A 12,987-nucleotide genomic window follows, 5' to 3' on the forward strand; every position below is an offset into this window, starting at 1 on the left:
CTCCAGTTTTTCAAGAGGCATGTTGGAGCAGGGGAGGAATGATGAGGAGAGAGGCTTCAAACACCAGCCAAATTGCCTTGGAAGCCATTCTCCGTGTCGCACTGCAGACTGCCAAGCAGCAAATGGTGTGCACAGCAAGAGTGGTGGGGAAAGCAGTGCTGCCTGTTCCAGTCCATGAAGGGGCAGCTGGAAAGCTTCACAAGGGTCTGCTACTGAACTGCTCAGTGCTGTGCCACCATAGCTGCAGCCTGCCTCACTCCCCTGCCATGTCCTTCTCTCTGCTTCCCTCTGCCACTGAGCAAGGTGCACACGAGGAACATGGCTCGGGCATGCTCTCTGCAAGGTTAGGGGTCCACTGGGAGCTTCTCTTTAATACATCTGTGGGCCGGATTCATTCTGGTGTGATTTCATCTCAGTCAGCAATCTATTTGTCTGATGCATCCAGCGGTGTCAATGGGCCATGCCAGGAACTCAGCGTCAAAGGTCAGCGTGGCGGGTTCTCTCTCTGGATGGAATGAGAGGTTTGGTCTCACAAATCCCAGGACATCATGGTCGTGCCGGCAAGGAGAAGATTGAGTTCTTCTGGCACTTGCATGGCACTTTTGGTTGTTTTTTTCAGACAGAGACGCTCCAAGCTGAATAACTCAGGCCAGGGCTACACTGCAGACATGTCAGTCAGGAGCATGACGAGGTGTCACCCTGACTGACAGAGCAGGAACCTTAAGTGCAGATGCAGCTATATTGGAAATGCTGTGCTTTTACCAGACTAGCTTATTTCGCTGGGGGCAGCGCTTGCCTGAATTATGCTGGCAAAAGCGCTCCTCGTGTAGACATGACCTCAGGCATTGGCTGGGGTAATTAGAGCCATGGGTGCTGAAGAGAGGAGCGGTTCCCCAGGGAGCTGCAGGTGCTGCTATGGGTGCAAAGTTCAAGCTTACGGGGACACACTCAAGTACTCTAGGCCCAAACCTGAGGTCTTGCAAAAAACAAGATTCAGTTAAAATGGCTTTTTATTTTTTTGAGATGTAAGCATCCCCCGCCATTGCACCACCAGATAGGAGCAAGGCGTGGAAACTGACTAGTGACACTCATGAAATTGACCAGCCTATTCCTTGTCCCAAGCTCCATGAAATGCCCAGAGCAACCAATCAGCAGGCATGGTGAAAAGAAAATGAGAGATCAAAGCGGTTTTCAGCTGGAATAGCCTTCTGCGCTGGTTGTAATGTGGGAGGGAATCAGGAGTGGGTGCTGTAGTAGGAAGAGAGCCTGAGACATAAGACCTTGTATCAAAGGCCTGGTATGAGGCAGGACCTGCTCACAGAATTTGGCAAGAACAGGGCTGATATTGCAAAAATATACAATCCTGAGAAGTGCTAGTCACAGAGTACTCATGCAAACACATCCTGATATCAAGGATGGTACAAAAACATTCCCCAAGGATAACAGGAACACACTGACCCCTCCTAAAAGATACGGTCAGGATGACGGTATGTAATAGAGCTGTTTTGATTGAACCAACATGTACAAGGTGATGGGTGATAGTTAGTTACTACCCCCTGAAGTTGCTAGTTATGTCAAAGGAGCAGTACTAACTTGTTTGTATTGGGGTATAAAGATGTATCTCAGAGGGAGTATCTTTGACTGGCCTTAGGGAGGAAAGTCCTGCCAGTCACTGAGCTGGTCCATTGTAACGGGCATACAATGATTAGTGGTCCGGTAGAGCCTGTGGGATACTAGTACCATGCTTTGTCAACAATAAACCTGGCTGGGTGCCTTCGTCCCTTAACGGATCTTGTAGTCATTGGGTCGTTCGCTTGAGGTCTGCCCTGCCAGCTGTCTGCACAGGGCTGGGGCGGCACACAGAGGGAACACACACACGCAGCAAACATCTATCAGCATCTAACGACACTGATGACCCACAACCACTGATCTGGTAAGAAAGCGAGCTGTCCTCTGTAGGAATCACTGTGTTCTGCATGTGTGCCCACTGCAAGGGGAAATCAACGTCGTACCCTGCTGGCATATGCAAGAGTGAAAGTCCCTTCCCTGCTCTTAATGCAGAGCATCCGGGCTAGATCCTGCCCAGCCAGGGAGCAGGGAACAGTTCGGACCTGAGCTGATCCCCAGGGGGGGATGATTGTTTGTTTGGGGGAGAAGGCACAGACAGCCCTAGGAGCAAGAGCAATGTGCTGACCTTGTGCCTGACAGAGCAGATGGCCAGCCCCTGTCTGATGAGGAGGAAGACCTAGGTGCACTGGCCAGCTTTGGGACCTTGATGAGCACAGGGAGCCTAGGGCCCCGCTGCCAGAAGACAGCAGTCTCTCTCCATTCTCTAGAGAAGGAGCCTCGTGTCCTGGAGGTACTGGTCTAAGGGACCTGCCAGGAATCCCAGCCAGAGAGGTTAGGGAAGGCAAAGGGCTGCTTCTACCTGGTGCGGCTGCCAGCTTTGTCTGAGGACTGTCACAATGCCAGATGGTGGCACTTGGAGCCGGCTGCCTGCTGGCAGGACTGAGCCTGGTGGAATTGGAGTCAGACTGGACTCTGGAAGGGCAGTAGTTCTGGAAGGCAAGGAAGGGGCTGCCCGTGTGCCAGGCTGGATTGGAAGCTGGAGGAAGTACTTGTCTCTAACCGGGCATATTGGCCCTTTAAGAGTAGAGGGGGCCAGAAGATCCCATTCCAGGGCATTGGAGTGAACAGAGGCCCAGGAAATGGCCTCGTAGCAGAAGAGGGGAAGCAGTCCTGGGGAATTAGGAGTTGGATGGGGAGAACCACAGGACACTGTTCCTTTAAGGGCCCGGGACCAGTGTAGAGCAGGGGTTGGCAACCTTTCAGAAGTGGTGTGCCGAGTCTTCATTTATTCACTGTAATGTAAGGTTTTGCGTGCCAGTAATACATTTTAACGTTTTTAGAAGGTCTCTTTCTATAAGTCTATAATATAGAACTAAACTGTTGTTGTATGTAAAGTAAATAAGGTTTTAAAAATGTTTAAGAAGCTTCATTAAAAATTAAATTAAAATGCAGAGCCCCCCGGACCGGTGGCCAGGACCCAGGCAGTGTGAGTGCCACTGAAAATCAGCTCACGTGCCGCCTTCGGCACGCGTGCCATAGGTTGCCTACCCCGGTGTAGAGCGAGCGGGGCTCTCCTCTCTCACAGCCAATCAGCAGGAGCTCTCTGGAGGAAGGTGCTATATAGACTGCCTGTCTCCACGGGGCTGAAGGAGAAGAAAACCAGGGCTGAGCTGCAGCCAGAAAGGGCTGGGACTAGCAGCTATGCGTGCGGCAGACTGGGACAGAGGAGGAGTTGGGTGTGGGGCAGAAGAACCAGGGCTGTGGATGAACTTTTATCTTATGGACTTTATTCCGGGGACTCACTGGGGATTGTTTGAACCTTTTCTGTTGTTAAACTTGCCCTGGGTGGGGGTGCCACTAGTCCCAAGAGTGTGGGGAGTGTTTACGGGGCCAGCAGGGAGGGGACTTACTGGGGTAGGGTGGCTGCAGAGTGACCCCTGGCCACAAGTTGGTGCTCAGTAAGCCGCTACCCCGGTACGCTGCCCATGGACATTTCCTATGCAGCCTGGACTCTTCCCCGGCGTGCATCTTCCCGCTTGAACGCCAAGGTCTGGGGCTGCCTGGGCAGAGAGGAAAGCCCTGGAATAGAGCTGGAGCAGCCTCCTGTGCCAAGCTGTTACTCCTGGGTTCCTCCTCTCCATCCTATGCCTGCGGGATCCATCCAGGGACCTCTTGGGCATGTACGGCTGAGTTTTGGGAGTGTACCCCCTATGCATATGGGGACAAGGATCCTCTGTGGGGCCTCGGAATCTCCCCCCCACCCTGGTGAGTCTCCGTGCCCCCCACTAGGCAGAGACTGGCTTATGCCCTACCCCTGGTTCTGCCCTCGTCTCTGATGATGATGCATGACCTAGCCCTAGTCGTCCAGTCTGCAGGTAAAACCATGGTCAAGGGGAGAATTTCAGAGACACAAAGGGGAGTTAGGCACCCAATTCTCAATGGTACCCAGATGCCAAACTGCTCGTTGAGCCTTTGAAAACCTGCCCCAAGATTGCAGCATCTTCCTGATGAGGGCTGCTGCATTCGGGCAAGGAGGGAGTTCCACTAGCATGTGGAGAATCAACACGTAGAGCCCAAAGCAGTGACTGCTGCTGTCTGGCGGTGGGGAGAGAACTGCTGTGAGGACACACATGCTGCCTTCCTGCTACCTGGTATCGACAGGGTGCTGCTGGCTGGGCTGGCATTGTCATTGACACTAGCTGGGAGGAAGCTCACACTGCTGACAATGGCGGGAGACAGTATGGGGAATGTCAGGTTGCCAGTGTCCCCAGTTGAGCAGTGGTTTGGGTTCTGCCATGAAGGATCCGATCAACGCTCTGAAAAACAGTGTCAAGAGGGAAGCTCTGACAATGGTAAATTAGGCTGCGTGCACTTGAGACAACGAATTGTAGTGAGGCAGGGAGGCCGGCACATAGGGCTGCCAGGGCTGTTCCATTTGTTAAAGCTGTTGTGTTTGAAAGGAGGAGAAAAATTGATACTGACGTGAAATGTCTCTCTGCTGAAAGCAAAAGCCCCAGCTAGCAAAGGGACCAGAACCAAGACCGTTCATCTCAGCAAGGAAGGGAAGAAATCAAGGCCACCCAAGAGCTCACAGGAATACCTCGAGCATCACTGTTCACCAGGAACATAGCAAAGGATAGGATACCCCGCTGATGGGCACAGTAGAGAACCCCCAGGGGAGCTACGGGACCCTTCTGAATATCTAGCCAAAAAAGCCTTGTTAGTGAAAAAATATATATATATATTTTTTGAGCAAAATCTAAATGTTTTTAGCTTTTAGTTTCCATTGAAATTTTCAGGTATTTTCTACAAAAAAAATGTTCCCTTTTGGGGGGATTTCCCCCCTCTTCCTTACTCTCCCACCACCTTAATAGAAAAAAGAGAAAAGGGAGAAAAAAAGAAAACTGGGAAATATTCAATTTTCATTTTGCTGAAAAAGCCATATATATCGAACAAAGTGAAGAATGTTCCTTTAGTTGCAGATTTGTTGTGGGAAATAGATAGTTTTTTTGACTAGTTCTGCCTGTCTGCCAGGAGCTTGCATCTCTTTCACCCATGTCCCCTGGGGTAGATCTTCCTTCCACAGTCTAACATGCCCTTTCCAAGCCATGCAGGGGATCAAACTGGCAGCCCTGCTGTAGCAGCTAGTAGCATCCAGAGCTGTTCTCTCTTCCAGTCATGTCTCTTATCGTTTTCCCTGGGATGATCTCTGCTACTGCAATCAGCCCGTCTCATACGGGCTCAAAGATCCGTACTTCAGTCTGGGAACAGGTACAATGGGACAGGCATCAAGCTGCTTTCCGAGGAGAATTCACTCCTCTCCAGACAGCTCAGGAGCCCTTCTGGGCTCTCTTTCTTTTAGCTGGTATTTAAATGTGGGTGTGTTGGTTTCAGTGGGCAGAATCTGATGAAGAGGTGGGCCCAGCCCCTTCTACACACCAGCTCCTCACCTCAGTCCCTGGAAAAATCATGGAGCAGGTCCTCAAGGAAACCATTTTGAAGCAGTTGGAGGAGAGGAAGGTGATCAGAAACAGTCAACATGGATTCACCAAGGGCAAGTCATGCCTGACCAACCTGATTGCCTTCTATGATGAGATAACTGGCTCTGTGGATATGGGGAAAGTGGTGGACATGATATATCTTGACTTCAGTGTAGATTTTGATACTGTCTCCCACCGTATTCTTGCCAGCAAGTTAAAAAAGTATGGATTGGATGAATGGACTATAAGGTAGATAGAAAGCTGGCTAGATTGTTGGGCTCAATGGGTAGTGATCAATGGTTCCATGTCTAGTTGGCAGCCGGTATCAAGCAGAGGGCCCCAAGGGTCGGTCCTGGGGCCGGTTTTGTTCAATATCTTCATTAATGGTCTGGAGGATGGCGTGGACTGCACCCTCAGCAAGTTTGCAGATGACGCTAAACTGGGAGGAGTGGTAGATACACTGGAGGGTGGGATAGGATACAGAGGGACCTAGACAAATTAGAGGATTGGGCCAAAAGAAATCTGATGAGGTTAACAAGGACACGTGCAGAGCCCTGCACTTAGGATGGAAGAATCCCATGCACTACTACAGACTAGGGACTGAGTGGCTAGGCAGCAGTTCTGCAGAAAAGGACCTAGGGGTTACAGTGGACAAGAAACTGGATATGAGTCAACAGTGTGCCCTTGTTGCCAAAAGGCTAATAGCATTTTGGGCTGTATAAGTAGGGGCATTGCCAGCAGATCGAGGGATGTGATCATTCCCCTCTATTCGGCATAGGTGAGGCCTCATCTGGAGTAGTGTGTCCAGTTTTGGGCCCTACACTACAAGAAGGATGTGGAAAAATTGGAAAGAGTCCAGTGGAGGATAACAAAAATAATTAGTGGTCTGGAGCACATGATTTATGAGGAGAGGCTGAGGGAACTGGGATTATTTAGTCTGCAGAAGAGAAGAATGAGGGGGGATTTGATAGCTGCTTTCAACTACCTGAAAGGGGGTTCCAAAGAGGATGGATGTAGACTGTTCTCAGTGGTGGCAGAAGACAGAACAAGGAGCAATGGTTTCAAGTTGCAGTTGGGGAGGTCTAGGTTGGATATTAGGAAACACTATTTCACTAGGAGGATGGTGAAGCATTGGAATGGATTACCTAGGGAGGTGGTGGAATCTCCATTCTTAGAGATTTTTAAGGCCCAACTTGACAAAGCCCTGGCTGGGATGATTTAGTTGGGATTGGTCCTGCTTTGAGCAGGGAGTGGACTAGATGACCTCCTGAGGTCTCTTCCAACCCTAATCTTCTATGATTTTATGATTCCTGCTCACTCATGCCTTAAAGATTTGGGGAGGAGGATGCAGAGAGGAAGTACAGCCCTTGAGAACCAGAGGTAGGGAAAGCCCTGGGCCATAACATTCCTGACCTGTCTGCCCCACAGAATCCCCCAGGTGCTCCGTAGTGATATACCAGGCCCAGAGAGAGCTGGGCCCTCCTGCTAAGATCTCTGAGACACTAGCCCCCAGGAAACCGACTCCGGGCTAATCTCTCCCCCACCAAATACCCCAGCCCAAGCCGCTCCCTTGCATGACAGTCCCATGCAGTAATTTGCTAGCACTGCTTTTCCATGTAACCCATGGCTGTAGATGCCAGGCGGAAGGCAGGAGGGGTCTCAGCGATCACAAAGGGAGGGAGGTGACCAGCCAGATAATCTCTTCCTTGTGGAGGTGGTCCATGCTAGGGGAAAGCTGAGAGGCCCTGCCCTAGAGAGTCCTGGGGGCCTTTCAGGCCACACACACACCCTTCCCCTGGGCTCTCAGCAGCTGGGACAGCCAGGAGAGCGGCCCTGATGGCAAGTAGCCTGGGCTGCTCCAGTGAGCATCTGTATGTCTCTGTTTCTCCAATCTGCTGTATTTGTCATGTGCCCATCACTGCAGTGACTAGCCGGGGGGAGAAAGGACCATTCACTGGTGTCCCCATCCCTCAGCTGGGGGGAGTTTTAGGGGGCCTACTGGAAGGGGATTTGTTGCCAGTCGCCCTCTGGGGGGCGGTGCTGGCTCCACAGAGAGAAGTGTCCTGCAGAGAAGAGAGGAGCAGGTTCCTCCTGTCCCCAATGGCAGCACCTGCCACTGCCAATGTCCTTCTCCAAGCTCCTGTGTGGATGGCCCTAGGCTAGGTGGTCTGGTATGGTCTGCTAGGCTGTGGCAGATGAGCCTGCCTCTCCGGTGGCATGTTCCCTGGAGTTCCCTTCACTCCCCGTCCCAGCTGCACCTGGAGCAGCCTCCTTGCCCCTTGCTGGCCATTGTGCTGAAATCTGCATCCCTAAGTGCCACAGGGTGTTGCTCAGCTCTCAGGCCTGCATCTCAGCTGTGATCTGCCCATGCCCCTGCATGCACGGAGCTCTCTGGAGACCCCCGCACTGGCCTACATGGGGCCAGCAAGTCATCAGAGCCCAGCAGCCCCATGCTGCTGTTTCGAGCGATTTTTTGCCTCTTCACCAGGTTAAATCTCCTTCTAAACGGCAACAGGTCCCTTCGTTCAGTTTCCTTGCCAAGGATACGGCAGTCTGCTTCGGTGAGGGAGAGGGAAGTGGAGTGTGAAAGAGAGCCAGTGTGTTCCAGCTCCAGCAGTGGGGAATTTGCCGTCTCTCCACCATAATTAAATATTGTTTGCATTGCTTATTGACAGAGCGCTAAGCTGCACTCCGTTTTAATTTGTTCTTTGATAGTCGCCTTTTTCTGCTAATTGATTTTCAGGGTGGTTTTTATTTTTTATTTTTTGTCTGATTTAATACCTGCGGTGCCACTGAAAACAGAGAGGCAAGGTGACACGGAGCCGAGGAGCGAGCCAGGAACCGGCTTGTCCTCGCACACAGCCAGCTTCCCTCTTCATCTCCACCTACACGAGTTGATACACAAAGCTCCAAGCTCGTCTCTGGGTAACAGGAGAGGCTGGAGGGATCTGATAGATGCTCCATCTCTGCTGCGGGGATGGATGGGAATTGGCTTTAGGGAGCTCATAGTTACTCCAGTCCCAGCCTCTCCCAGCAGGGTATTTGGGAATAGCACAGGAGTGCAGGCTGTGGGGGCAGTGCCTAGCTATGCCAGCCCTGACTTCTCCCAGTAGGAGGCGCTGTAGGAATGGGAGAGGAACTGCCAGTCATTCCATTCCCAATAGGTGACATTGTGGGGAATAATGTTCTCCCAGCCTCTCCCAGCAAGGGGCACTGTAAGGAATGGGATGAGGGCTGAGTCACTGCAAAAAATTATGCTGGTTGACTGTGTCTGGGGAACTCGTTCCTGGCGTTCCTCAGATGCCAGCAACCATGGTAACATGAAGTGCTGTGATGTTGATAGCGCCTTCCATCTCAGAGGAGCCCAAGGCTCTTTACAAACTCGGTGCATGCAGCCTGACTGAAATGCAGCCACTTCCAGGGTGAGAGGGAAACGAACATCGCAGAGCACAATGGTTGGGAGGAGGAGAAGAGAACTATCCTCCAAGACAATAAGGCAAATCCCCTCCTCTTCCAAAAAGTGCTATGGGAGCCGTAATGTCCATGCAGAGCAGAAAGATGCCGTGGGTCTGATCGTGTCAGCAGAGCTGAGAGGCTACAGCACTAGCCACTGTGTGGGCTCTGCCCCTGGAAAACCGGCCCCTATGGTCTCTAAGGACCCACCAAAAGAGAGACGTGCTCTTGGCACAAACTGCCTGGAACCAACCCTGTAGGGTAACACCCTGCTCAGAGCTGAACCTGGGCCTCCGACCAGCCTTTTCTCTGGAGAACACAGGGTTTCTTTCTAAGCCCCCTCCTCGAATGCTCTTGCCAAGGCTTTTTGGGTCTGTGCCTCCAGATGTGATTAGGAGGTGGGCAGTGAGCTAGGATTGCCTAGCTCCCCTGTGCATGTGATCACTTTGCCCGGCTGGTATCCACACCGTGCGCTGGTCCTGGTGGTGGTAGGGCTGGCGAGCCAGCCAGCCCATGGGTTACAGCTGCACAGTCCCATGCCAACCCGAGCATTCTGACATGCACGGGTGCCTTCATCTGCCCCGCACTGTGCTGATGCGTGGCGTGGGTCTGGCCACTGGACCACCGTGGGATCTCACTGCGCTTGGGCTGCCCTGGGCTAAGCGCTACCCACGCTCGGCCCTCCCTCCGCTTGCTCTGCCTGTCCCAGGTTGGCAGTGTGTTGACAAGCTGTGTTCTGTTCTCTTCCCAGGACGATCCAGAGGGAGAAGAGATTGAAAGGGAGAAGTCCAACTCCTTGAAGCTGGAGTTTACAGAAGATGTGAACTTCAAAACCAAGGTTAACTATTCGTATGCCGCCGTGCAGATCCCTACAGACATCTACAAAGGCTGTGAGTGCTGCTTTCTCCTAAATTTCTAGGGACAATTCTGATCACCTAGGCTGAACCCCTGTATAACATAGGTCAGAGAGCTCCACCCTGTAATTCTCTATCAAGTCAATAACTCTGACTGAGCTAGAGTGTGTCTTTCAGAGAGAGCCCCCTGACCTGGATGTAAAGCTCTTGAGGGAAGGGCGGAGGGCCGCGCTCATGTGTTAGCTCTCCTCTCTCTATTACTGTCTTTGTGCAACTCATGGTTTATGAAAAATAACGCACAGCCTGTAACTACTGGAATCTGGGGACTCAACAGGCTACCGTAAATGTAGAGCTGTTGAGCCCTTGCACGAACATCCCTCAATGCAGTTCCATGGCATGGCCTGTAGAAGACGGAGCATGCACCTTCCCCTGGCATAGCTGCCATTGGGAGGAGGGGTGTGCGTGCTACAGTGAGTGAACCCCTCCCTCCCCTCTTCAAGGGAGCAGGGATTATAGCAGAGATGGGTCTGACCCCAAAGACTCCCCAACCTAGGGGAGGTCGCATCCGCCTCTGGCCATCGCAGCACCCAGGCGAAGCCTTGGACGATTAGCAGCACTGCAACAAAACCACCCTGTCGCTTTGCCCTGGGGTTCTGTCACCTCCACCACTCTGTAATGGGAGAGTTGGCCCTTGCGAGGCCCCTTGGTATCTCTTTGCCTCCCTCTGTAACCCGCACTCTTGCATGGAAAGTTTACCCCACGCTGATGCTGGGTGGGCAGTTCCCTTACCTGCAGAACAGTTGGTAAATAGATCCCCAATCTCCTCTCACAATGGCGCAGCCAGTTTCTCCCAGACCATGCTGAGAATGTCTGCAGCTCAGCCTAATGACTCAGATGAAGCCGTGGGATTGTGCGTGCTGGCCGTAGTGTCACTGCCGCTGGTCTGAGGCTGCTCTCCCCTGGTCTCCCTCTCGCTGTCAAACAAAAGCCCTGGCCCGTGTCGGGTTTGTGAGCTTGGTGCCAAAGAACAACCTGATCAAGTAAGAGCGGGGCAAACCACCAGGAGCTTCTTCTGCCGGACATGCGATGGACGTGTCTGTATCTTGTGGAACTTGCTGCAGCTGAGACACACTGACTCGGTTCCTAAGGGGGCAGGGGAATAGGACAGGACTATAGCCAAGGCCAAGGGTGGGATGGGACGGCCAAGCAGACCCCGTCTCTCCAGTCTCAGCATTGCTGGGTGCTGAATTGCAAAGAGAGGGAAGGAGGCAACGAAGGGAGCCATGGTCCATTCTCTGCCATGGGACTGACCCGGCTGGCTTCACATACCGGGAAAGGGAATGTGTCACCCCACTGCCCTGGAACCCAGCCCACCTTTCCTGCCACTTGGTCCTCCAGGGCTCTCCGTCCTCCTCACCCAGTGCTACTGCGCAGTCAGGTGCTTGGTGGGTGAGAGGAGACCACCTCCCTCTGCAGCATTAGGGACTGGCCTCTGTGAGAAGCAAGGCCATGGAGTGGCTGGACCAGTGGTGCGTCCATTGTTGCAGACTGGCCTCAGCCTTGTCATGAGTGATTAGAGTTGGAGAGCTCTCACACATGGTCTGCCTGGGCATCACTGTCTCCTGGTGAACACTGGTGTCAGATGGGAAAGGAGCCTGGGGAACGCGTGCGTAGAAGCCCCAGTTGTATTGCACTGGGGCCACGGGGTCTACTAGTTACCCAGCACCATCACTGGTTGGCTCTCACGAGGGAGGTACGTGCACCTACCTTCAGCCTCTGTCAGTGAGGCAAAGTCCTCGCCCTCTAACCCCTACAGCTGGGGCTGTCTAAAACACTGCCAGCGATCTCACCATACCGGGGGTGGGAATAGGCACCGGGTGTTTTCCAAACCTCTCAGTACAGCTGCCTATCTGGAGCCCAGTTAGTGCTTGGTCCCTGCATGGCTGCAGAGCAACACCTCCTTCTTTCTCATGAGCTTCCCATGCCAACACTGTTAATAGGAGCAGCCAGCCCTGCAGCTTCCTTGGGAGAGCTTAGCTGTATTTCACCCCCCAGGCATCGTCTCTTGTGTCCCCAGAAGGGGAGGGTGGGAGGGGAGGAGAGCCCTGCTTTTAAGGCCAGCTCCCTGTCCCGTAACTAGTCCCATTGGAGTGGAGGTAGGTGCTACAGATAGCACCTCCCCAGTCCTTAGCCTACTGGGCCGTTGTTAAGCCAGAGCCCCTCATGACATTTACCAGAAGAGTCCCTTGCCCCTCTGTAACTCCCAGAGGATGGTCCAGTCACACCACCTCCTCCTGACAGCAGCTGGGACGAACCCTCCCCACTGGGCAGAGCATTCTGATGCTGTCCATTGTGGGTCTCTTGCGCTTTCCTCCGAAGCGTCAGGTCAAGGTACCAGCCTTAGATGGCTCGTTGGTCTGAGCCAGTACGGTGATCTCCTGTGACAGAGTCAGAGACACGTCCGTGTGAGCTAATGGAGAGGAATGCATTAATTCAAAGGCCGCCCGTGTGATGAGATGTGTTGCAGAGGAGGTTGTGGTGTCCCCATCACCTGAGATGTTTGAGGCCGGATTTGACATCGCTGCCGGGGACATGCGGTGAGGGTGGCCTTTTTATCCAGGAGCCAGGTTGGCATTCCGCACAGTGGCTAAGCTGCATTGGAGGAACAGCGTGGTTTGGTGCTGGCTGCTAATGTTGACATGATCCAGAGAGGCATTGCTCTGAACCAGCTAGAAGGATGCTTCTTGCAGCACAGCCAACCTCAGTCAGCAGATTCGAGCAGCACCCGGGGTGGTTAGATTCACCAGGGGTCCTGGAGGAGTTGGCACCAAGTTAACTAGCCCCAGGGTAGAGTCAGGGAGCTGTCAAATAGCAAAGAGATGAGTATGAATTCCCATAGACTGTCCCACTGTAGGTCTTGGGGCTTGAGGGCCTGGTAGGAGAGCCTTCTGCATTGTGAATGAGAAGGAGATTGGGGTCGGCTACTTGCTACCTGCACTGGCTTGCAGAAAATGAAAGTCGTGCTGCATTGGTGCAGGGAGGACTGTCTCACTGAGGTCCCTTCACACCCAGAGGATGAGGTCTTTCATTTCTGTGTTGTCTCCCCCTTTTGGCTGGTTGTTGGGAGCAGC

General features: G+C 52.8%; 1 protein-coding gene across 2 annotated transcripts in view; it reads left to right on the forward strand.

Moving 5' to 3' along the window:
- The window catches only part of CACNA2D2 (calcium voltage-gated channel auxiliary subunit alpha2delta 2), a 590,375-nt gene that overhangs the window by 427,953 nt on the left and 149,435 nt on the right, over positions 1-12,987 (forward strand). For both annotated transcript variants that reach the window (XM_042861788.2, XM_042861789.2), the window contains exon 6: positions 9,754-9,892. In XM_042861788.2, coding sequence (XP_042717722.2) covers positions 9,754-9,892 — 139 coding nt within the window. The remainder of the gene's footprint in view (positions 1-9,753; positions 9,893-12,987) is intronic.

Source organism: Chrysemys picta, chromosome 7 (assembly GCF_011386835.1).
Source record: "Chrysemys picta bellii isolate R12L10 chromosome 7, ASM1138683v2, whole genome shotgun sequence".
Lineage (NCBI taxonomy): Eukaryota > Metazoa > Chordata > Testudines > Emydidae > Chrysemys > Chrysemys picta.